Below are 23,512 nucleotides of genomic sequence, written 5' to 3' on the forward strand. Positions count from 1 at the left end.
AATCAAATGAGTGAAAATAACCAAGTTAATGGTAAGTTTCCTCCTCTAGCGCCGTCTAGTGCTTGTGTTGCCCCTGGCAACTGTAGGACCTCTTCTTCTATAGTGTTAAATAGCGGTTGGCAAATTAAAGGAGACGCATTACTGCCACTTATTGGCCTGGAGGCGGAACAAGACAACAACTCTAGATTCTTTCTCCTAAATCATTTTCTTTTAAACACTTTTTTGCCTTCCTTAGTGCCTCAAGAAGGTGATAGCAACTGTAGGACACCAGTGTCAAAACACATTGATGTTTCAGTATGTCTAAACGATTGGAAAAACATTCACAAACACAACATTTTGAGAATAAAGTCGTCTTAGTTTGAGAAAAATTCGTAATTCTAAGAGGATAAACTGTTACCTCTATAAAAATGTATTAGTCTACATAAAGGGGAAGTATCAGTGGAGCAATCTGCCACCTGCTGAAATGAGGAATCCCATATTGTGAAATTATAGCCCACTTAAATACAGGTTTCATTAATAATGAAATAGTTCTAACACTTTGGCGCATCAGCACCAGATGGAGGAGATGGCTGGATGACTAGATTATGAATATTTTCTCTCAGTGTGGCCGTACTACTCCTCACAGAATTACCAGATTTCTGTAGGTGGCTGCTCAGTCAAATAATGTTATCATTCCTTTTGCCCACTGGATGGCAGTAGTATCTTTGGGCTGTGAGACGACAAGCCTGCTGGATCAGAGCATGCTTTATTCAACTAATGGTTATTTCTTATATGTGTTATTTCACATTTTGCATACATTTTAATCATTTTTGTGTACCATTGTGGTCATAACAGTACAGTAATATGGAATTAATTCATAAATTGCAACCATATGACATTCAAATATTAAGCAAAGACTATATACACAAACTCCCCTTTAAACGTATTAATGACAGTCGTTACAAGCATTAACTCAACTTGATCTTGTCACTGCACTTGAGCCACAGAGCTGATTGACATTTTACAAGACAGCTGGTTTGGGTTTCAGTCCCTGAGTCACTGAAAATTGACCCAGAGCATCCAAAGAATGAAAATGTGGACCGCATCCACTTGAGTGTCTTTTTAACTGTATAATGAATACTGAAACCATTGTTCCACAAGATGAGCCAGCTGAATCTACTTTGATATTCTGTATGAATATAAATCTATTTTGAACCATGATAATGAACCCTTCATACAGCAAAGGGGATATAACCTTGGCCAGGTTTATTTAAGGAAACAGAGGTTTTAAATGGTAATTAGATGAATATCGAAGTGGGACAATATAAAGACACTGTATATTAAATGAATGATAATGAAGAGTGAAGTATGAAAGGGGTCGTGGGCACTTCTCTGCTCCCACTCTCAGGTAGTGATTCAATGAGATACAACATTACTTTTAATTATGATCATTTGTGTTGTTTTTTTAAGAATTACAATTCAGTTCTTGGACTAGAAATGACCTTTCTCTGTTGCTGATTTAAGTAAAGTGGTGAAATAATAATCACTGCTAGTTAATTTATTTTTTTATTTTATTTGCAAAAAGCTGAATGAGTTATTAACTTGCTTTTCAGGAGAAGACCAAACAATTTCTTGACTGTATTATGATACTTTACTTAAAATAATGAGAAATAAGCAAAAGAGTGAAACTGAGAACAGTTTCACTTTTTTGAGTTTTTGTTCAACCCATCAAAAAAATCACAAAAATGAGAGCAAGGTGAAGCCAACCAGAAAGGCTGATTGTTATGTTTTTCTGAGGGATTTATCTTGGCACATACACTGTTATGATGATTTTTATGAACTTACAATCATTACACCATTGCATAACAGACGTTTATTTTTACTGTGCAGAGCCGCACAGTCTGAACAAGGTCTATTTGAGTCAGAGAAGATGCTCCATTAAGAAATTAATGACACAATACAGGACAGGATGTACACTGGGCCTCTATAAACGATGACGCAATGGGACTTAATTCATGGAATGCCTTTTGCTCTGCTTTTTCAAGAATCTCATGCATCACGTCTCTTTACCAGAGTCATGTTTTGGCACAGATCCCCAATCAATCCTCTCAGAACAGTTATTTAATGCAAGGGGCCATTGTCATGAAGGTGATTTCACCCAGGCCACCCATGACCTGATTTCAGCAGCCCACCATAAAAGGTCAAAAGTGAGACAACGCCCACTTGTTAGATGCCAGAGAAATCCATAATGGAAGCCAACAGCAGTTCATTTGTCATGGAGGGGCTGTCAGATCCAAATGTTTCAGAGACATCATCCTTTGAAGGTCACACACTACAGTCAGATAAACACTGTAGTGACACTGAAATAACACTCTGTCCACTCTGCCACTAATAGCATAGCAACATCTCAAAATATCAGTATTTTTTAGGAATACATTGCTGTTAAACATATTTATCATGTGTCTTGTAGGGCTATTTTGTTTCATTGAGCAGCAGGCGTAATGTTTTATTTAAGAGCTTCATCTGCTTGCTACTTGAACACATCTTACTCAAGTGGATATAATATGATACTGATAGGGAGTGCGCCACGTCATACATAAAAACCAAAACTGGACATGAAAACATATTTGAGTCTTTGAAACGGCAAACAAAATGAGACACTATGTTCTTGGGATGACACCACCTGAACTTCACACTGTGTTATACTTAGGACTTTGAGGTATCCATGATCACATGCCACCTTAACAATATTTTTATATTTTGTTTTGAAAGTACTTGGCATAGAGGCCAATAGGAAAGAGGGAGAGAGAACGATAGGGGAATGGCCTGCAGCAAAGGTCCCTTGCTAGAATCGAATCATTATGTTGTATGCGCGGTAACCACTCAACTACCAAGGTGCTCTGTTTAATAATGTATTGTTGTTGAAGATGTATTATTATTGCATTTTATTTATTTATTTTACTTTTGTATGTATGAATACCCCCTGTGCAAAAATGTAATAAAGTATATGTGAAAACTCAACTTCTTCACAGCCCTGGTACTCCATGCTACTTGAACCCACTCATGGGATAAAACAGCAATGTTCGCTTTAGCATCACACACAAGCTGATAAGAAAAATGAGTGACATTGCTTTTGCCCCACAGTCCAGTTTTCTGTAGAAGTTTTTCCCTGTAAGTTCAAAACTCGAAAGGCAGATAGTAATTGTCCTTTTTCACATTCAATATTAGATACTCAAAATCAAGCATGATTTATGGCTTTAGCATAAAAGCTGTTTTGTAATCTATTAGTGCATACTCTCAATGTCCTGAAGCATTTTCCATCTCATTCAGTGTCCTGGAATACAGTGTCCTGGATGAGATGGGTCCCTGATGATATGGAGAGTTTTCCCGAAACAGCGAGAAATGAACAGATCTTCCAGGGAGGGGAGAAGGCAGCTGATAAACATTTGGGCTGTGGTGATCACCATCTGGAGCGCTATCCTGTCTGCAGCTGTGAAGCTGGAGAACCACACACAGATGCAGTAGGTCAAAATGCTCTCTGTGGAGCAACGATAAAAGGACACAAGCAGTTTTTGTGCGAGTTGGTTATTCCTGAGTACTTTCAGGAAGTGCAATCTCTGCTGTGCCTTCTTGATGATAGCAGTGGTCTTGATGCACCAGGTCAGGTCATCCTCTATCCTCTCTTCCACATTACAAGCTCTTGTATATTGATTTTGTGACTGCGCTCGCTATCTTCAGTTGAAAAATGTAGAACATTTCTGGGGCTTCACGTCTCTGGCATACCACTCACTACTTTGTATCCCTGGGACCCCAAGCACTACCTTGCCATTCCTTACAAGCACTCTTCCACATTATAAGTTTATGTATAGTGATTTTGTGACTGTGCTTTCTATGTCCAGTCTCAAAAACTTAGAATATTTCCAGGGTTTTGTACCCCTGGTACACTAAACACTACTTGAAGCCACACAACTGACCTGAAAAGACAAAGAATACTGGACATCAACACCAAAAAACCTCACACCTTGGCGCTTGTTAACATTGTAGATTTATATTCTGTATTTTTGTTGTCAGGATTAAAGTCATGTGCTCACAAACACAAGTCTGTATTTAGAGGGTGGTCATACAACTATAAAGTAGCAGGATTTAAAATACTGAGATGACACCTGGCAGACAGAAAAGAGAGAGAAAAACTCAAACATGTGAATGTAATGAATTACATAAGCACAATATTACAAACTACCTCTGTAAAACATAATTTATATGACTGTAATTGTATATTATTTATATGCTTATTTTTGAGGCTATGTTTCATGTTGTTGCATTGCACTGCATTATACAAAAAGGTCTGTCTTAACATTTTTGGCACTGTCCCTGCTTATATATTAATGAGGTGGATGAAATATCAGACACATATTTCATTATAAAGCAGTCCAATTAAACACCAATACATAATGCAGCCTCAAAACATTATAAAGTAAAATAGTCTGAATAAAAACTCAATATTTTGTTCATTTAATGTAGTCATTTTGTTGTATTTCATTAAATTATACATGTGTTTCTATTTTTTTAGACAGCTGAGAAGCCATGACTATAAATAAATAGCAGAATTGAGATGACATTTTTTATAACTTCTGTCTTTAAGCCCGTGTTAACTCCTGTCAGACTGCCCACTCTCTGCTCTACTTAAGCATCATTTGGCAGTGCGTGTTGCCAGCACTGTCACCGTTAGACGCAAGTGTTTGAAAGGTTTGAATTTCAATACCCAAGGATCATGAGATGTAACTTCAGTAAAGAGGTAGCAGTGAGCCCCTGTTTACCAAACAGAGCACTTAGTTAGTGTAGCTTTCTCTGAATGGAGATCTCGTTCTGGGAGTCAGTGTTTGATTTGTCATGGTGACTCATGACCATTGTTACGTAACCATACCTGGCAGAAGTGGCCAAATTGAGTAAGTTCCAGATAGTTTAAATTTTAATGTCACTGTTTTAGGTAATAACATGACCAATGACATATGACACTCAACAGGCTAAATCTTGCATTTATATGTTTTCTGGTGTGAAATGAACATTACAACATTACTGTTACCTAATGCCAAATCGTAATAGTGAATGAGTAAACAAGGATCTATTTATATCCACTGTACTATTTACTATGTATACACTATATGAGATAGTAAGACGCACAAAAACAGCCAATTCTGGGATTAACTTGTATGCAAAGAAAAGTTGTTATTTACAGGCACTTAGGAGACAGATAAACATATGTAGATCATGAAATAATATCCAGTCCCAGTGTGACATGCATGTACTCTTTATCCAAGTTCAGATCATCATCAGATTTCCATCGTTCCTGAAAGAGGTTGTTCTGTGGGTCAGTAGGAAACGTGGAACTGAGCCCAGCTTATCCCCTGGGAACAAACAGTCCTATCAAGTAACACAGACTCCCTATGGGGATGGAGAGGCAACTCAGAACTGGTAAACATCTGTAGTCGTTCATGGCTATATGCTGTGTAGGCATGTGTGTGATCAATCTGATCAGTGTGAATGACTCTGCAGCTATGGGGGGAAGGAACGCCCTCTACTCATTTCACAACACATGGAGCTGTCACTGAAACCTACACTGCACGCGGGTTTAGATGAATCATGTTGACACTGAGGATCTCAAGTACTACCAATAGATTCATGGGCTTGAGTGAATGAGCTGCCAAACCTGTGCAGTGCTGCTCAGATTCTTTTGGTTGCAGTAGTGTGAAAAAGCCTTCAGTACTTTTCCATACGAGGTTACATTAATTATGCTGGTGTGTTCCTCAGTATGAGCATTTGCAGACCATACTGCTTCTTTGGACATGGAGCATAAACCAAGAATGTAATATACTTTAAATGTCACATTTTAAAGGAACTTACTGACAAAAATCCAGACCTAGTGGTCTAATAAAATTCAAAATTTGACAGAGTGTTTAGTGGGATTTCAGCGTAGTTGTAAATGAATCTACAACATGTTCTCTCATCTTGCCACATAGATATTCAGAATGGAAGACTGGGCTAAATACTCAGGGAGATTGGTTATTTAATAACAGGTCTACAGCCATGCCAGCAACTCTGTAAGGCTATAATTAGGCACAGCAGTGCTGTGAACTAGCCTAAATGCTAAGGTCAGCATGCTAACATGTTCACAATAACAATGATAAGATGCTGAAGTATTGATGACAATGATGGTGGTACTATGAAGGTAGATGCAGCAATTCATTCATGTAGGAAACATGAACATGTGTATCAAATTTCATGGCTATAAATGTGGTCATCATTGGGACATCTTGCTCAAAACCTCAACCTCGCTATTGGCACCAGATTAAATGTCAGGGGATCACAAAGTCATAAACTAGATATTATGGCATAAATACAGTTTCCTTGCTAGCTTGGATGAATCAGTCTCATGATTTGGAAAATGTTCAGTAGCACCAGTGAATCTCCAGATACATTTTCAGAGCATTGTATACTTTTATGGGCTCAACAATGCAAACTTGTGTTGCTGACCCACATTAGCACAGCAAGGGAAAGGGATCAGGCGAGGATAGGGTAAGACCGAGTAAATGATCACTGGTGCTTTGTCCCTTCACAATGACTGTGATGCATCTTGCACAAGATCATGTGCTTCTGTCATTAACCTACTGTGACCAAGTCACCCTGTTCTCTTGTTTGTGCATGAGAGACGTGACAGTATAATTGGAAAAATGTTTATGCAATCAACATAAAGTAGTCCACCATTATGTCAGTGGCCTACTTCAGCCTCAAACTTTGCAAGTACAAAGATGAGAGGCTGAATTGGAGGAGTAAGTATTGAGCTTAAATGCAACTACTACAAATATCCCACACAAGTGCCAAAATCTTTTATTCATCCGACTCATTTGTCTAGCCCACAAACACCAGCCCTCAAAATCACTATGGAGACACCTCCATTAAAGACAGCAAGAGAAATGTCACACAAACTCTGCAGATTCACACAAGCAGCTGATGTGCTTATATAAACAGCCACAGCACTGTCCAAAAGCTGCTACTGCCACAGAATAAACCTCTGTGCAACCATAACCTGACAAGAGTTTCCAAGCTCTAATAAGACCTGTTGAAAGGGAAGACTAAGAACTAGAGCTGCTAAGAGCAGTAACTGAATCATTGACAATGTCAGTAAAATACATTACATTTATACAAGTTACACAAAAAAAAAAAAAAACACACACTAGGATGCCTCTAGTTTTCCTTGAAGTGACTGTTAAGATGCCAAGCCAGAAATTCTTTGCTATGCAAGTCAGGATCAAGCATAAACACATACGCCACATTCTTGCAGAGATCTTTCTGTGCCTTTTGTCCCCTTTCAAAAAGCCTGCATTGTGCCTCTGCTGCCTGCCCACTCCAGGCTTGGTCATGGCTCCAGAATATGCACAGTAATGTTCTGTGACTGCTGAACAGGCACAATTATTCAGAGATTCTTCATTAAATACAAGATGCATATGAATCAGTCTGCACATGTGATGTAAGGTTGAAGTCTTTTATTGTCCAATAGACAAGAACGAGTGTCAATAGAGTTCAAATGGCATACAAAAGTTAGCAAACTAGGGAATTCACCAAAAAAAACCCAGCTGGACCTCCAGTAATTTCTTTGCACCTCCCTGTTATCAAATGGCATAACAGATAAGTGTCTAGGGGAAAGGAGGGGCGTTAAAAAAAAAAAGAATAAAAAAATCTGACACTAAAACTTACAAATAGCGGTGATCTGAGTGGAGGAAAACAAACCAAACACTTACGATATGACGTTTAAGGCATCCACATTCCCTAAGTGTGAGAAGCCCACACCGTGACAGCAGCATCTTTACAAGACATTCAGTGGCTTAAATATCTGCAGCCCTAAATACAGCACAAACACAACTAGCTACATATGGCCCCAAAAGACTGCTTAAATTTCAGTCTCTTATTCAAGCCTAGGAGTGTTTACTGTTGCTGAACACATTCAATGTATCTGGAAACACGCAGATGCATCAACAAAGTGGCTAGTGAAAAAGGTGTACACAAAAGTGTACCCATGGTATGCATGTCCCTCTCAATCATGAACAGTTTTACATTCATTTGCAAAATGTACAATTTAAAATTGTGTCCGGACAACAAATGCTCTTATTAGAAAAACATCCAGAATATTACAATTTTGCTGATTTAAAAAAAAAAAAAAAAAAAAAAAGCACTTAGAAACACTGAAGCCAAACCAGAACTATCAGGCTCATTTATGCATAAGCTTTCAACTTTGTATCCCAAGTTTCAAACAGTCACTCAGGAACTGACTGGCTGCTATTTGATAAACTGACAAACTGTATTACAAAAACACTGTAGAAAATGTGTGTCTTACATTTGGGCAGAAGTGCATTTACCCACAGGAAACCCATTATCCCACTCTAACCTCCCTCAAAGTTCAGCACTCCTCTACCACGGTACCAGCCGAGGAGGAGTACAGTTTTTTCTTGACGAGTCGGAAACCTGGACTCAGTTTAAGTACATGTCTGAAAGATGGGGCAAAGCAGGTTCCCATAAAGAGGAAGTCCCGCAGACTGGGCCAGGCAGTGCCATCCTGCTTGAACACAAGTGTCAGTTCAAACGTGGGCACCACGGTGGCATCGTACACAATGCGCTCCAGCCTCTTGCAGCCCTTCTCCAGCTCCAGGTGGATGTAAAGGACGCAGCCACGCAGGCCGCAGGGCTCACAAGACGCCAGTCGCAGGACTTCCCGAGCTATCCTCCGTGTGAGCTTCTCGGGTACCAGCACAGAGGAGCAGTGCAGTGTTGTCTTCTTGGCTCGTGACAGGCAGTTCTCAAACATCTTAGCCAGCTGTTGACAGGTTCTGTCTTCAGAGACATCTGCACTCCTCTGGGGCTCAGCCAAGCAGTGATCCCAGAAATCCAGTTCTGGGGAAAAACAAAATGTAACATTTAGGAATCAGTGGCTTTCTTATTTAATATCCAAATGCTGCAGAACACTATTTCAAGATAGCAACATCCACAAATCACATTAAGTGTTGCTGTTTATATTTGACCAGTCTAAAAATGCCAGTAAATAAGTGATTGCAGGGATTCATAACTACCTACTGGTTGCAATTTCTGGATGCGTTTTTCAAAAAAATACATTTCATACAAACTCTAAATACAGGGTTTACATAAGCCAGCTTTTGACAGCAAAAGATGGTTTTGCAGCCTGTTATTGTACGCAGGCTGCTGTTGTGCAGACAGACTGAAGGGATGACTTCATCCTCTGTTGCCTCCCCCCTCCGCCCCCCTTACTGCAGCAGCCATGCACCACACAGGGATAAACAAGCACACAACTGGAAGTATCCAGCAACTAGCAGGTTAGCTATAAAGACAAAAACACACAAAGACCCGGTAAGCTTACCTTTCTCAATGCAAGCCTGGTCATATCTTCGCTCAACCAAATCCGATATGCAGTCGCTGCTTTTGGTCTTTAATGTGCTTGTGGCAACCATGGTGACAGTCTTGATTTCTCCAGGAGTGGACTGCTTTCCTGTGGTTTCAGCAAAGCTGCCTGAAAAAAACAACATACAAAAAACAACAACGATGTAGTTAGGGGTCAATGCAACAGTCGAAGCGGTTAGTCTTAAGCTCACGAAGAGCTAGGTGGCTCATTAAGTTAACCATTTCATCATGTAAATGCCTTAAAACAGTTAAAATTCAACAATTAACAGTCACTTCATGCCCGCCACCGACAAAACTGAAGTTTACTAACGTTACTCGGCCGTTAACAGCTAACTATACCATTTCTAGTCAATATTGAAATGACTTACCTTAAATATTATTTAGTGCAAAATGTTTTAGTTTAGACGGTTTCTCATAAATAAATTCATAGACGCATTTCTTTTCTTTTCTTTTCTTTCCCACACCAACACACACACAAACACACAAACACACTACACAAGGTAAAAGTTCTGAGGAGTATTTATACCTTCCTCCTGCTCAGCTGACCCGAGGGTTGGACCAATCACAGCACGCCTCTCGAAGACTCGAGCTTATTCCTGATTGGCGGTAAATAGGGCTTGATTTAAATAATTGACCAATGCTTGTGGGAGTATAATTTGGTTGCTATGTGGAAGGACTAATATTCCGGCTCTAGCCTGTGAGATGAGTTACCTTGAAAAAAGGCTGATTGGTGACGAATCCACCTGAACCCTGTTTTTTATTTGCTCACTGGGGATAACACCCACGAGTTTAAAATGTGGACAAACACTGGGGTCATATCAACTTTATACACCTTTTTATTGGGAAAATATAGAAGATTTGTAAATATTACTGACATATTAGAGTCATAATATAATAATATAAAACATAAATGAAGCATTACATTATTTTAAATATTTTTATTTCATTCAGAGAAAGTTTTCTTTTAACCTTTTGTGCTGTAAGGCCCAAAGAAACATTTTAATATTAGCCTATTCTTGGTAAGAGTAAATTTAAAAATGTAAAAACAACCATGCTGTTAAAATACAGGCACTAGAGGAGAAGTTTAGGCTCTTTGAACACATATTGTATCATCTCTATACAAATCAAGTAAAGATTTAAAACAAGGACTATATTTTTATACCATTCAACAGCTACAGGTTGCTTGAGGCTTTGACAGTGTGCTAATTATTGTTTTAGCCTTTGTTAAGATAACGAGTTGTCCAAATGTTAATGTCCAGTATAGTTTTACATTTTATGTGTTTGTCATATCATATAACCCCTATGAATCTTATCTTAAGAGCTGAGGTAAATCCTTATCTTAAGAGCTGAGGCATGAATAGCATTTTCAGCATAATTAACTCTTAAAACATGGTAATCTCAAGAGGCAGAAGCATATGGAGTGTTCTGGTTTGACCTGAAAAGCATTGGTTTCCAAAATTGTTTCCTGGGACCTTCACATGCCAAACCAGGAGGGTGCAGGCGTCTGCAGCAAAATGAAGCATTATTAGTGGTTGGCATATGAAAGAATATTCAAGAATAGTAGCTCAGAATGAAATTCTGGTGGCTTTCTACCACAGCCATGTAATTATCAGCACAAAAACAATATCTCAGATGGATGTCTGACACAAATCAAAACATACGTTTGTGGAAAGATGATGCCCCTTGATCAGGTTCACTGAGCCTATATGTCCCATCTTACTGTATCTGTATGTGTGTGTGTACATTTGGCAGGGAAAACACTGAGCACAGTTGTTTTGCTCATCAGCAGTCTATCCTCAATCAAACAACATTTCTCAAGAGAAATTTTCTCCCAGTAACTGGATCTGCCCCTCTTACCCCCAGCAGCTCGGCTGGCTGAGGGTGATGGAATTCAGTGGACGAGAGAGCGCTTTCCTCCAGTCACATGGGGAGAACTAGATATGCCTCAGAAAAAGTCACATGCTTTAGCTAGTGTTACTGCCTTTGTGGAGGCAGGCATACCGTGTAAAGTGCTGGATAAGCAAGGCCTTTGTTTAAGTTCTGTGCAAAAGGCACTGATGTTAGCACAGGATAATATTAAGCTTTCGGGTTATTTAATACATTGTGTGATACAGGTAGGTCAAGGTAATTTCTGCAGATTTTATGACAAGAAACATGGCACCATCAGTCTCAAGGAAGAAAAAAAGAGTTTATAATCTTAGTTATGGAGATCACAGTTTAAATATGTGTAACTTAAGCAGTCATTGTGACATGATTTTAATGAGGTTTTAACCTAAATTTATGTTGGTTCTACAGTTTCTGAGAAAGCGAAGCATGCAGACCCAATAGCCTACATTTTATACTGCATCATAAAAACTTAACAAGCTTGGAGTCATTTAAATAGTAAAATTATGCAGGTCAGCCAAATTAAATGGAAAAATAATTGTAAGTGAAAAATCTTCATATTCTTAAGTCTGTCATTTTGAGTGTGAGCTTCACTGGAAATTTTAAACCTCAAATTCAACATGTATTTGATGTAAAGAGGAATAAAACTAACAAATCACATGGTGCCTGAAACTTTACCCCATAGTGCCCTTGCTCTTATCTACTGATGCCGTCACGCTTTGCAACAATGTGGGTTTACTGAGGAGCCTAGATGAAAATAAAGTAGCACACTGGGATGTTACTGCAATTTTCACAGCTGACAGTAAAATCATATATATCACATATCACTGTCGTAAATTATATATATACGGGGCAGAATCAGGGCAATACAGTGATATATATTTAGTTATGAGCGTAACAGTAATTCATATATATATGATGGGACTGTGTAGCAGCTTCATAAACCTAAAAATCTTTTAGGAAACAGTTAGCATATTAAGAATGAGATTAAAAAATATATTGTAATTGGTTTACTTAAAACCTATCAAGAGGATTTAGTGATGAATGTATATTCTGATTGAGTTTGTTTTTTTCTGTGTGCGTCTCTAAAGTTCAGAGTTCAGAAAGAAAGCCTTCTCTGAACTCCATGAAATAATATCCTCCGACTTAAGGCCCAGGAGAGTTACTGTGTTTACAGCAACTGGTGGATCAATCCATTTGTTGTTGTTGCTGAGACGTCTCCCGTGCCTCTCTGTTACATTTTGCTTGTATATGAACTTTGCTTTTCCATGAACTGCAACACTCCTCTCTGTAACTTCCTGTGCTGCAGTTACAACAGACGAGAGCTTGATACAAATGTTTTCATCTCAATTAAATTTCACTGGTAAAAAGAATTTCAAAACATTTGTTTCTTTCTATCGTGTTTTTTGTGTGGCAAACATCTGGTGTACAAAGACTTGCAGTAAAAGAGTGGAGACCAGGCTATAGTAATGTGAAGTACCTTGACCTTCACTGTCTGTTGGTAAGGCAACCAAAATCTGCTTTTGAATTTGTTCCATGTGCCAGCTCCTCTTTCCTTGGATGAGGCAAAAAGATAAAAACGTGTTGTGTTTCAGGTTACTAATCCATCCTAGTTTAAATGAAGGCTCTGTTAAGAAGGCTGGTATGCCAAGTCTCCGCTCAGTGAAACGTGCTACTTCTCTCCCCCATGAAATTTAACAACAGGAGTGCTTTTGCTGAGTTGCATTTCTCTGCCATGGGAGATAGCTGGATGAATGTGCAGGAGTATTCCTTGAGCATGCCAGAGGGTTGCTAGTGTTGCACATAGCTGATGTGTATACGAGAGGGAGCAAAGTCCTTCTAGTTTAAAAAAAATGCAAAAAGATTTTATTTCTTTGTTAGTGCAAGCAGACAAAATACTTTTTTGGTTATCATTGCAGTTTGTTGATTTACTCTCTCCTTTATTCCATCTCATGTAATAATGTTACTTGATTCTAAATGCCCCTGCAAACCTATACCCAGGTCATATTAATGCCTGGTTTTAATGCAGATTTTGATCAGTGTTCTGTCACAGCTGAAATAATTAGACTGTGACACTCCCTGAGTTACTCCTTGCTACAAATTCGGCTATAAAATAGACCAAAGGCCAACTGAATGCAATGTATTATGAATGTGTTTATTTGACAGACCAAAATTGTGTCTGATTTTGCTTTAATTCAATAATAAATTCAAAGGGAGCCATTAAATGTTCATCTAGCTGGCATCAAGATCCTATCATTGACAAATTATGGGTCATAAGTGCTTTAATGTGCCAATTATGAATTCCAACCAGTCCGTTTTCTGATGGACATTTTAAGTAAGTCACTTCCTCCAGAGCAAAGTGATAAGGCAGTAATCATGGTGCTAAATTGTACAATTTGCAGCAAACATGTCAGATTTAGAGATTAAATATGTGGAAAAATACCTCCATTAGTTCTTGGAAGCACACAGTTGTTTTCAATCAATGAGATTGCTGCCTTACAAATGCGACATTCAGAAAGGTTCAGTTTTGTTACAGCAGAAAAAGCACTCCACTGAAATGAAATTTAAGGGCAACAATTGCATTGATTTTTTGCTGTCAGAGGCTTAAAGTGCTTTAAAGGAGAAAGTGAAAATATCTTGAAAATGGAAAAGTAGACAGTTGGCCTAAAGAGTGAGATCAAACACTGTGAGGGAAAAAGGCTGGCATGGCATCTTGAATGTAACTCAGCCCATGCCACAGCTGGGAGGGCATTATACTTGTGTGTGATGGGCCTCCTGCCAATCTGCTCACTGTCTCATTGGTGGAAATATGCCCACGGTCGAAGCTGTTACCAAGTCTCAGCTTACAAAGGCCACAGAGATCGAGTCAGAGTGTGAATCAGTTTGAAATTGAGGTCATTACAAAAAATGGTTAAAACTTTTTCTTATTAACTCATTTGAATTTATTCAGGTATCTTTCCTTTAAAAAAAACATCTGGATTTGATGACACAGGTTGTAAATGTATTTGTTATGTACTGTATGAAAACTATGCTGTGGTTCAAACAGGGACAGAGTGAGATTTTTCATTGGTTTCCCATATCTCACTCCACTGTCAACAACCTCATGAAACCTCTCAGCAATAAACACTTTCTTATGAACTGGAGGTCAAACCATAGTGCTGCTCCTCCCAGTGGTGAATCACTGCACCTACACCTAGTGGAGATCATAGGTTACATAAAACATACTACTCCCACATTTCCTGCTATCATAGAGACAAACTATTTAATCAGTTATTTTTATCAGTCTTGTGTATTTTCATAAAAGATACGCGAGCAAGGCTTTCACTATTCAGTAAACCAACCACCCAAAGACATAATTCAAGATCAGTTAAATATTACATTTGATGCACTGAGGCTAAATAACAAAAAACAACATTTTGCTGTGATTTATTTGAGGTTTAATTCCAGCAATAAAACTGTTCCAGTGTCTTTAGATAAAATCTTCTGCATCCCCTGGGCTTTTTGCTTTTTGCTTGAGTCGAATAAACACACATTTGAAAAGACCACCACTGCAGATTCTTATGACTTTGAGTTTAGCAACATGCACAAAACAAAATTGCTGGTGAATGTGCAGTATTGTCATGAGAGGGAAGATTGTTAACTTCAAAACATTCTATGGAATATTTAACCACCTGCTTTTAAACACAACTTTAGATTGTACAGAGATTTCTTTAAAAAAAACATCACATACAAGTCTGTTCTCTGAGTAGCAAAAGACAACAATACAGCTTTAACATGAGGATTTAACAACATGATGCCATCATAATCTGTAACACAATTCAAAGCATATAAATGAAGAGTAACAAACCTACCAGAACATATGATAATTATGATAATATAAAACTATGTAATCAATTATTACATCCAATATGTGATGTATCTGAGGTCAGTGCACTGTACAGAAAAGGTGTTTTGTGATCCAACATGACTTTATCATTACAATATTGAAATAAACGTTTGTGTCGATTAAGAATTGTTTTAAAAAAAAAGAGAGACTATATTCCACAGGCAAGGAGTTATCTGCTAATGTCAATTCAATCAAAAAGACTTTTACAGTTTTAAGTCTTCAGGAATGTTGCAAAGTACATTTCTTATTGTCACAGTCACAAATGTATAAAGTAAAAAGCTGCTTTCAGAATACAGAATCATAGCCTGCTGTTAAAATTAACAAAAAAGTAAAATAAAATTTATATTCATAAAAATTCATATAAACAGTTTCTCCATCACAGTTGGGGGCTGGGGGGTGGGGGGGGGGTGGGGGTGGGGGGGACACCTGTGACTCATCTGCTGGAAAGCTGCCCTTCTTTTTTCTTTTTTAAGTTATTTTTCGGACATGATATTTATTTTTTTTACATTTAGTTTTGAGCTTTGCCTTTATTTTTGATAATAGTTGGCACGTAGACCAACAGGAAAAGGGTAGAGAGAGAGGGGAATGACCTGCATTATAGGTCCCCCGCCGGAATCGAATCAGGGATTCTGCCATGATGCGGTATGCGAGGTAACCACTCAGCTACCAAAATGCTCCAGCTGGCTTTCATTTTATCTTGCAGCAGCTGAAACATAAAGAAAAACAGTGATTGGACAAGATCTAAATGAAGTTGCTGTCTTGTATATTACCCCCACCCCACCACTGCCCTTCATCAATGAAACACTAGATGGCAGTGCTGCATTGACTATTGAGAGTATGGCAGCGTAATGAACCTGCTTAAGAGATGGCACCTGTTGAAAATTTTAAAAAAAACTTGTTGGTAGAGTTAGGGGTAGGGCACAATTTTCTGTTGTCAAACATGAGTGTGTTAAATCATTATGTTATATTTCATTTAACTGATTATTTGAACAGATTATTTTTTATGGTGTACTTGCTGATAAATCAGTAAAGAAGCAGTTTTTGTTTGAGAGCTTGAGCGTGGGATTGTGAATTTATCTGTGCATAGTACAGTTTGTGGCGAACAAGTTTGGCAGTCAGATAAGAATTTATAAAGCTGCAACCCAAAGACCTCCAGTAGTCTGTAACAACATAAACACTTTCTTCCTCAGCAAAATTCCAAAAGCATGACTCCATTTCCCTCCAAAGCTCGCAGTCCAGTCATCAAGGTCTGATTGTATTAAGGAAGGGAGGCAGGACATTTAATGACCAAATTTATTATTTTCATGGTTGGGGTTGAAGGGGTATATAGGGTGTGTGCAAATCTGTATGACACATGCGTAGCTACACGTGCATGTGCACATGCATTCACCCCATCGACACGCATGCCCACAACGTCTGGGCCACATTGACATTTACTGGCTGCACAATAGCTCCTGTCCAAAATAATCTGTGTTTATGTTAGGAAGTCCCTATCTTTCAAGCCCTGCTGCTTGTTCGAGGGCGGGGGCGCGAAATCACAGGAAACACCTTCTGTTGCCCAGCAAAGCCCAAAAGCCCATACTGCACAATGAGATATTAAAAGCCAGTCACTTCCCTGGAATAATTGCAAGTCTGTGTCTGGAGAAATAGCTTTAACAAGTGATGGAAAAATGCAAAAACAGAAGGAACTTGGAAGGAGCCTTTGCAGGAAATAGATGGAAGGCAGCTCACCATTCTCTTCTCCGCCTGATGACTTCACGCCCAGGAGCATGACACCATCTTTGGTGCTTTCGGGCCTGCTTTGGAAAGATGCACTGTGGAGGGTTCAGGAGACAAAGGGGTGAATGTTTTGATGGTGAAGGCATCTTAACAATACAAACCATTACATGACATGAAAAAAGTTTAAATTTACTTCTCAGTTCCAGTGTCGATGGTTTCTGTTGAATTGAAGAGAAGGGATTTTATTTTTGCTGCTCTTTTCGGAGCTGAAATATGTCTTTTTTCATTTCAATAATCTATAAGTGAGTTAACTGTACCTGTGTGATCGTGGCCCGTCTTGTGTTTGAAATAGAGGACGATGGCGACCGCAGCTATGGCCACGGCAAAAGGCAACAAGATCCACCACAGCCTTGTGTCTGCGGCGGCTAAAACAGGAGGAGATCGTCATCACATTAATCCAGTTTGACTTGTCAGTTGAGGATAAAATATCACTGGTAAACCAGTAATGTAACAGTTGCAGCTGCTGACCTTAAACTACACTATCCCAATCAAACTATTCACTTTACCGCCACAGTCTCCACACTGTAGGGCCTCGCATATACTCATTAAAGGTTAAATCTTTCTAACTTTAAGAAGCTGCAATTGCTTAATCATTGGTCTGAATTTTCCTGAAATACCCAATTAGTGTTGGCATGCGCAGTATGAAATGTTAACTCTTTCTTTGTGTGTTAAACTTGTAATAACTGATTTTGTGGCCACTTGGTGAAACACATATTTGAGGGCACCCAGCTAACAAGAGCAGTGTATAGTTTAGTACCTTACCTTGGCGAGGGGATACTGGGTTGTCAATCTGAGGATCTTTTGAAATAACATGTTTTTTGATTAGTTTCATGTCTTTTATTAATGAATAGTACAATTGATAATTCATTATTTAACATGACTTTATTTATTCTTCATGTGTGGCTTCACATCCAGTATAATCACATATGGTAGAACAGTATAACTTACTAGCACTATTTCCCTGCGCATTCGTCCCTGTTGGCTCTGATGTGGCATTAGAAATGTTTCCAGACTTAGTAGTAGGGACTTCAGTACCTTCAGAGAAGAACAAACATATCAGCATTTTAAATATTATATTTAAACTCGTTTCATTAATAATTATTCGATCCAAAGTGTAATTTCATTTTCCATACAGTTTAATTAAGAAATGAATTCAAATGTGTATGTTCAGTGTGAAAGCGCTTTACATTTTAAAAGTTAATACGACCATTTTGTGTAAACATTTGATAATTGTTTTGCCTTATTTTTAAACCATGAAAATATGAGACGTCAATTAAGATGTTAAAGTTACAAAGTTCATATTAAGTTTGTAAGACTGTAAATAGTTAAAATATACATTGTCATAGATGTGTGAAGCCATTAGAGTAAATGTCTCCACCTCACAGACAGTGTGTGGACTATATGTCATGTTATGTTGGCAATACATTTTTATTCATAAATGTAAAAAAAAAAAGATTCTTATACTTGATAAGATACGTGATAATATGATAATGTAATACTTGTTTCCTCTCACCTGCAGTACTGTTTGTCTGAACATCCGAGTTGTTTACTGCACTAGTAGTCAATGCTGGCACCATGGTACTTCCATTCCCAGGCCCTAATAAAGTTAATAAAGAAAAGAACATTTTATTAAACAAATATCCATCATTAATAGCTAATTATGATCATTACTAATAATTATGACTCTGATACAGGTAAATTATATATTTTGATATATACTCCAGGTGACATGCTTCACTCTGCCATCATCGTGCCAAATTTGCAAAGCAGTTTTCTTTTGACACATATGGAGTTTATTTAGCGGCCCAAATCTGTGACACAGCATTTGCATAAATACATGTAAAATGTGGCTCCACCAACCAATGAAAAACAAAACATAATAGATTAAAGTCTGAGTTTGACCTTTAGCATCTGACTGGGCACTTCCTTGTGTAGTGTTCACCTCCTGGTTGGATGTTGGAGTCATTACAGTCTTGTTAGGTGTTGGGCCTAGAGCAGGAATTTTTTTACGGAAAAAAGGGAAAATACCTGTTTTCAGAAACATGGCAAAATAAGCCTACTTGCAGTTTTGCAGACAAAAAAAACCTATGAGAATTTTAAGTATCAATAAATTAATCAATCAATCAATCATCCATCCATCCATCCATCCATCCATAGATCCCCCAACCTGTTGTTGCTGGACCTGCTGCTGCTGCTATTGTTGGTGCTGCTGTTGCTGCTGGTGCTGGTGCTGCTGTTGCTGCTGGTGCTGGTGTTGGTGGTGCTGCTGTTGTTGTTGGTGCTGCTGGTGGAAAAAGATAGACATTGACATAAAAATGGTTGCCTAAGGGGGTTAGAGTAGAAAATAAACTCTGTCATGTCATGCTGTCAGGGGAATCAAACAATTACTATAATTTCAACAGAGGAATCTGGGCTCAACAACAAAATGTAGGATTGTAAAAATCTATGTTTGCACCTCGCCCCACCCTGCACTTCCCATAGCAGTTTGTGTACCGTGAAAAAAAATGAACTGTTTCTTCTCTTCTTAGAAAATTATTTCAATATTTAACCTAATTCAAAGCAACAGTTATACATTTGGGGAAATGATTAGGCTATCATTATTTATCTGGTCTAATTATTAAGCTATTCTAGCAGCTGGTTATCTTAGCTTATCATGAAGACTGGAAACAGAAACAACTATCCTTTCTCAGTCTGAAGATAACAAAATTCAGTTGTTTGATCAGTTCAAAAACTGGAGCCTAAAAATGACAATTTGCTGTTTTAAAGGACAAACACAAAAGTTCCTCTCCAGAGCCAGTGTTTGGTTTGACCCTTCTGGGCTACTGTAGAAACATTGTGGGATCCGTGGAAGAGGACCTGCTCCCAAGCTCCCAGGAAGCGCACTGGGCTTTGAAGCTAATTTGACATAGCTGCTGAACTATGTAATTACAGCATCATGTGATGCTATTGGACCCAAAAAGACTTTCCCCCATACACTTACTTTGTGAAGGAGATGTCTGTAAATCAGTGGATATTTTTTTCTGCGCGTCACAAACCCCGCAAAATGACTCATCATTAGTATCAAAATTTGATCTGTTTGGTCCAATCACACTTTGAAAGTCCAGAAGAGCCGTACGATTAGATGATACTTATACTCAGGTGATTGTGCGCTAATTAAAAAAGACTTATAAGCATTGTATTTCATTTATGCCAATAGATTTCTCTAAATCTACATACTGGTCCTTTAATTGAAGTGACAATTTCTTGGATAGGAGTTGCCAGGCAACCAGCTGAGACTCCAGGAAGATAAGGCTGGTTTCTGTTGACTTATCAACTGAGATAAAACATGTTATTTATTGAGCTTTTGGGGCTGCTGGGCAACTGCATGCTACTTGTTATCCCTGTTACCAGCCTTTGTGCTAAGCTAAGCTAAACTGCTGCAATTGATGTAGTCTTAATTTTAACACACATATGAGAGTGGTATCAGTTTTCTCATCTGAATCTCCACCAAAAGAAGAAAAAAGAACTGTTGAATAATTCCTTTAATGCCACACTTACCATCTGGCTTTAACGTTGGTGAGGCAGTAGTTGGTTGGCCATCTGGAGGGCATAATGAAAACAGAAAGCAGAAACACATCTGTAACATGTCACACCACAACCATGGGGCTGGTAGCCATTTGCATCATATACATTGACTGAAAATTTGAAATAGTCTGTTTTTCTGTTGCAGACAAATTCATCAATCACACTGAATGTTGTAGCCTCACATGCTCACAGCCACTGGACATTGGGATCATTAAACAACCCTGCTGACTCTTACGCTCTACATCCTTACTGTCTGAGTGCAATATTTCAAACTCATGTGTTAGCCAGTAATTCAAAATGTTCCCATCATGAAAACATCAGCATGCATTTGTCTTTGTAAAACACGTCTTCAGACAGAATCTCTATTTTAGGTTCATGGTTGCATATTTGCATCATTCCTGTTTGGCACTGCTTTAAAGGCCAGAGTCTTGCTTCAAGTGTCAGACTGGGGATGGGAGGTCAAGATAGTGGTGGTGGTCGTGGTGGTGTGTCGAGGTGGATATCCTCTGCTCGAAGCGTCGCAACAGTGTGAAGCTGCATCCTGTCCCAGACACACTATTGTTGTCCCCCTGACCTGTGCAGCCAGGCTTCCTGTCTTTACTGCTGTCAGCTGTGACTACATTCAGTATATTTCACACGAGAGCACTCGCTCAAGGGCTGAAGTGCACGTTTTAGCACTGACCACATGCAGCTCTGTCTGGCTTCATGGGTGTGAACAGCTGAAAGATAAGCTGAACTCTTCTTGCCATTAGGAGTCCAAGTTAACTCTCAAGTCCTTTACAGCAAGCCATATGAGACTAGTCCAAATCAAGCCTCAAGTATTTTAGAGAATGTGTCAAATCTCAAGTCCATTAGTAATTCCAGAAATGTCCAAACTGAGTCACAAGGAAAGATTTATTTAATCAAACTTTAAATCCACTGGAGACAAGTTCAGGAGAAAAATGGTGTATTCAGGAGCAGATGTAAATTTTATCTTAAAAAAAAAATCTAACAATCAATTAATCAAGTGCAAGCTCAAGTAGGCTCAAGTAGTGCACGTCTCAAGTACTTGAAGTCACTTTAAACAAGTCCAAATTAACTCTTAAAGGTCTTGGAGCAAGGCTTTAATAAAATCCTGATTCATTTGGCGTCTTTAAGTCAAGTCAGAAGATTCCTATTAAGGTGAATTGAGAATTAGAATGGAAGCCTTTAAAGCCTCTGAATGCAGATCATTGTTTTATGTGTATTAAAAGTAGTTTCTATAAAGTTGAGTCCTTTCACTGCATGGTCTGGTAATTAGAGTGTAGTATATACTGTAACTATAGGCTCTGCTGTTCTTCACTCATTTAAGTTTGATGTCAAGTTCACATTTTTTGCTACTGCAGTTGTGGAGAACACACTAAAACCTAAAGACATTCAAGCTTTTTCTTTTCTTCATATTGTTTTTTTTAATATGCTGTGTTAAAAAACTTAATATGCTGTGTTAAAAAACTTTTTTAATATACTGTGTTAAAAAAATGTCTCCGCTGGTTGAGCTGTCGGCAGGGCGAGGGTGTTTCCTCCAGATGTTTACTGCTAAACACTGGAAGTAGATTTGTTGCCAGTTGGGACATTTTGGTCTCAGGACAATGATCAGTTTTCTCTGTGAGAGAGGGGGCAGTTTGGTTCCCACTGGCTATCTGTAGTTAGATCACCTATCTGAACAGTGCAGGACAGATAAAACTTATTTTGCTTCTCTGTATGAAAAGCAAACAAATAAATCAAGAGCCAGCCCTCTTTTTCTTTTTTCTTTTTCTTGCTCCTTAAACCAGGAGACACTCATTTGTCACTTGGTTGTCATGTTGGTTGATAGTTTTGAATTATGATTTTTAATCTTCACAAGGAAAAAGAAATTCTATCTTCACTTTGACTGAATCTCTAAAATGATTAAATTATTTGTGATATGTTTTTCTTTCTTGTTAGTACAAATAGTCTGCATTAAAAGCAGAGGACAATTGAAGACATGCATGCATACAGAGACACGCACGTACGCACGCGCACACACACACACACACACACACACACACACACACACACACACACACACACACAGATATCTTATCTCAGCCTGGATGAACGGAAATATACTCTTTAATTGGATGTCTCCAAGGTAACGTTCAAAGTGTGAGTGTCTTTCAACCAACACTGTGATCTTTATCTTTGCACATACCAAAACAAAACAAAATTACATCACCAAAAAAAAAGAGTTAAATGTATATCACAATCAATCTCAACTGATGAAGCACGAGAAAAAAGACATTTTATATTCATTTTCCTCACAACAATGCAGTCAACTTGATAGAAAATTCTATTTTTTTGACACTATAAGATTTCAGATTCAATTTTGTTTCGCCCATCAGCAAATGAGATGATGATGCACAGACACATGACTGAAACTGTCCTAACAGCATGTATCAGTTAAAGATAGTTTGAATAGCTCCCTTACCGTCTGTAAAGACCGGGACAGATGCTAGAAGAAGAAGGACCAGAACCCTGATGATCTTCATGGTGATCCTGCAGCTGCGAACCCTGATTTCTTCCTCAGATGCCAACAGAGTGACCAGTGCAGTGGAAAAGGTGTCCAAGCTTGGGAGCTCTGCTGCTGATGCTTATTTTGGCACTTCCCTTAGATAAAGAAGGGGAGGAAATACACTGGCTTCCCCTCCTGACGTAAAGTGGGCGGCTGTGGATACCAGCAGACGGGTGCGAGCCTCAGTCCATTTGACAGGAATCTTACTTGGGTGTAATGTGTTTGAATGCGATGTAAACTCCTGTCACATATTTTTTCCTGCTCTGACACCACTTGACCAGTTTAGGAGGAAGGCTGGGACTTACTGGGTGCAAAAACATTTCTTTTTTGTGATCAGTAATGTCAACAAAGCTTTGGGTAAATAAACCAAAAAAATACAGCACGCTATCCAAGAAACCATCATTAAC

General features: G+C 38.6%; 1 protein-coding gene and 1 long non-coding RNA gene across 2 annotated transcripts; both read right to left on the reverse strand.

The window, feature by feature from the left end:
- Window positions 1-8,192: 8,192 nt before the first annotated feature.
- On the reverse strand, window positions 8,193-9,906 carry LOC128383315 (DNA damage-inducible transcript 4-like protein). The gene is made up of 3 exons (XM_053342928.1): window positions 9,813-9,906; window positions 9,404-9,553; window positions 8,193-8,922 (listed from the first exon to the last, which is right to left on the reverse strand). Exons 2-3 carry the CDS (start codon window positions 9,492-9,494, stop codon window positions 8,432-8,434), a joined length of 582 nt encoding a protein of 193 aa, XP_053198903.1. The 5' UTR covers window positions 9,495-9,553; window positions 9,813-9,906; the 3' UTR covers window positions 8,193-8,431.
- Window positions 9,907-18,983: 9,077 nt separating this feature from the next.
- On the reverse strand, window positions 18,984-23,187 carry LOC128383320 (uncharacterized). The gene is made up of 3 exons (XR_008323887.1): window positions 23,022-23,187; window positions 20,531-20,572; window positions 18,984-19,208 (listed from the first exon to the last, which is right to left on the reverse strand). It is a non-coding gene; the product is annotated as an uncharacterized LOC128383320 (long non-coding RNA).
- Between the last annotated feature and the right edge of the window lie 325 nt (window positions 23,188-23,512).

The sequence above is a fragment of the Scomber japonicus genome, chromosome 22 (assembly GCF_027409825.1).
Source record: "Scomber japonicus isolate fScoJap1 chromosome 22, fScoJap1.pri, whole genome shotgun sequence".
Taxonomy (NCBI): domain Eukaryota; kingdom Metazoa; phylum Chordata; class Actinopteri; order Scombriformes; family Scombridae; genus Scomber; species Scomber japonicus.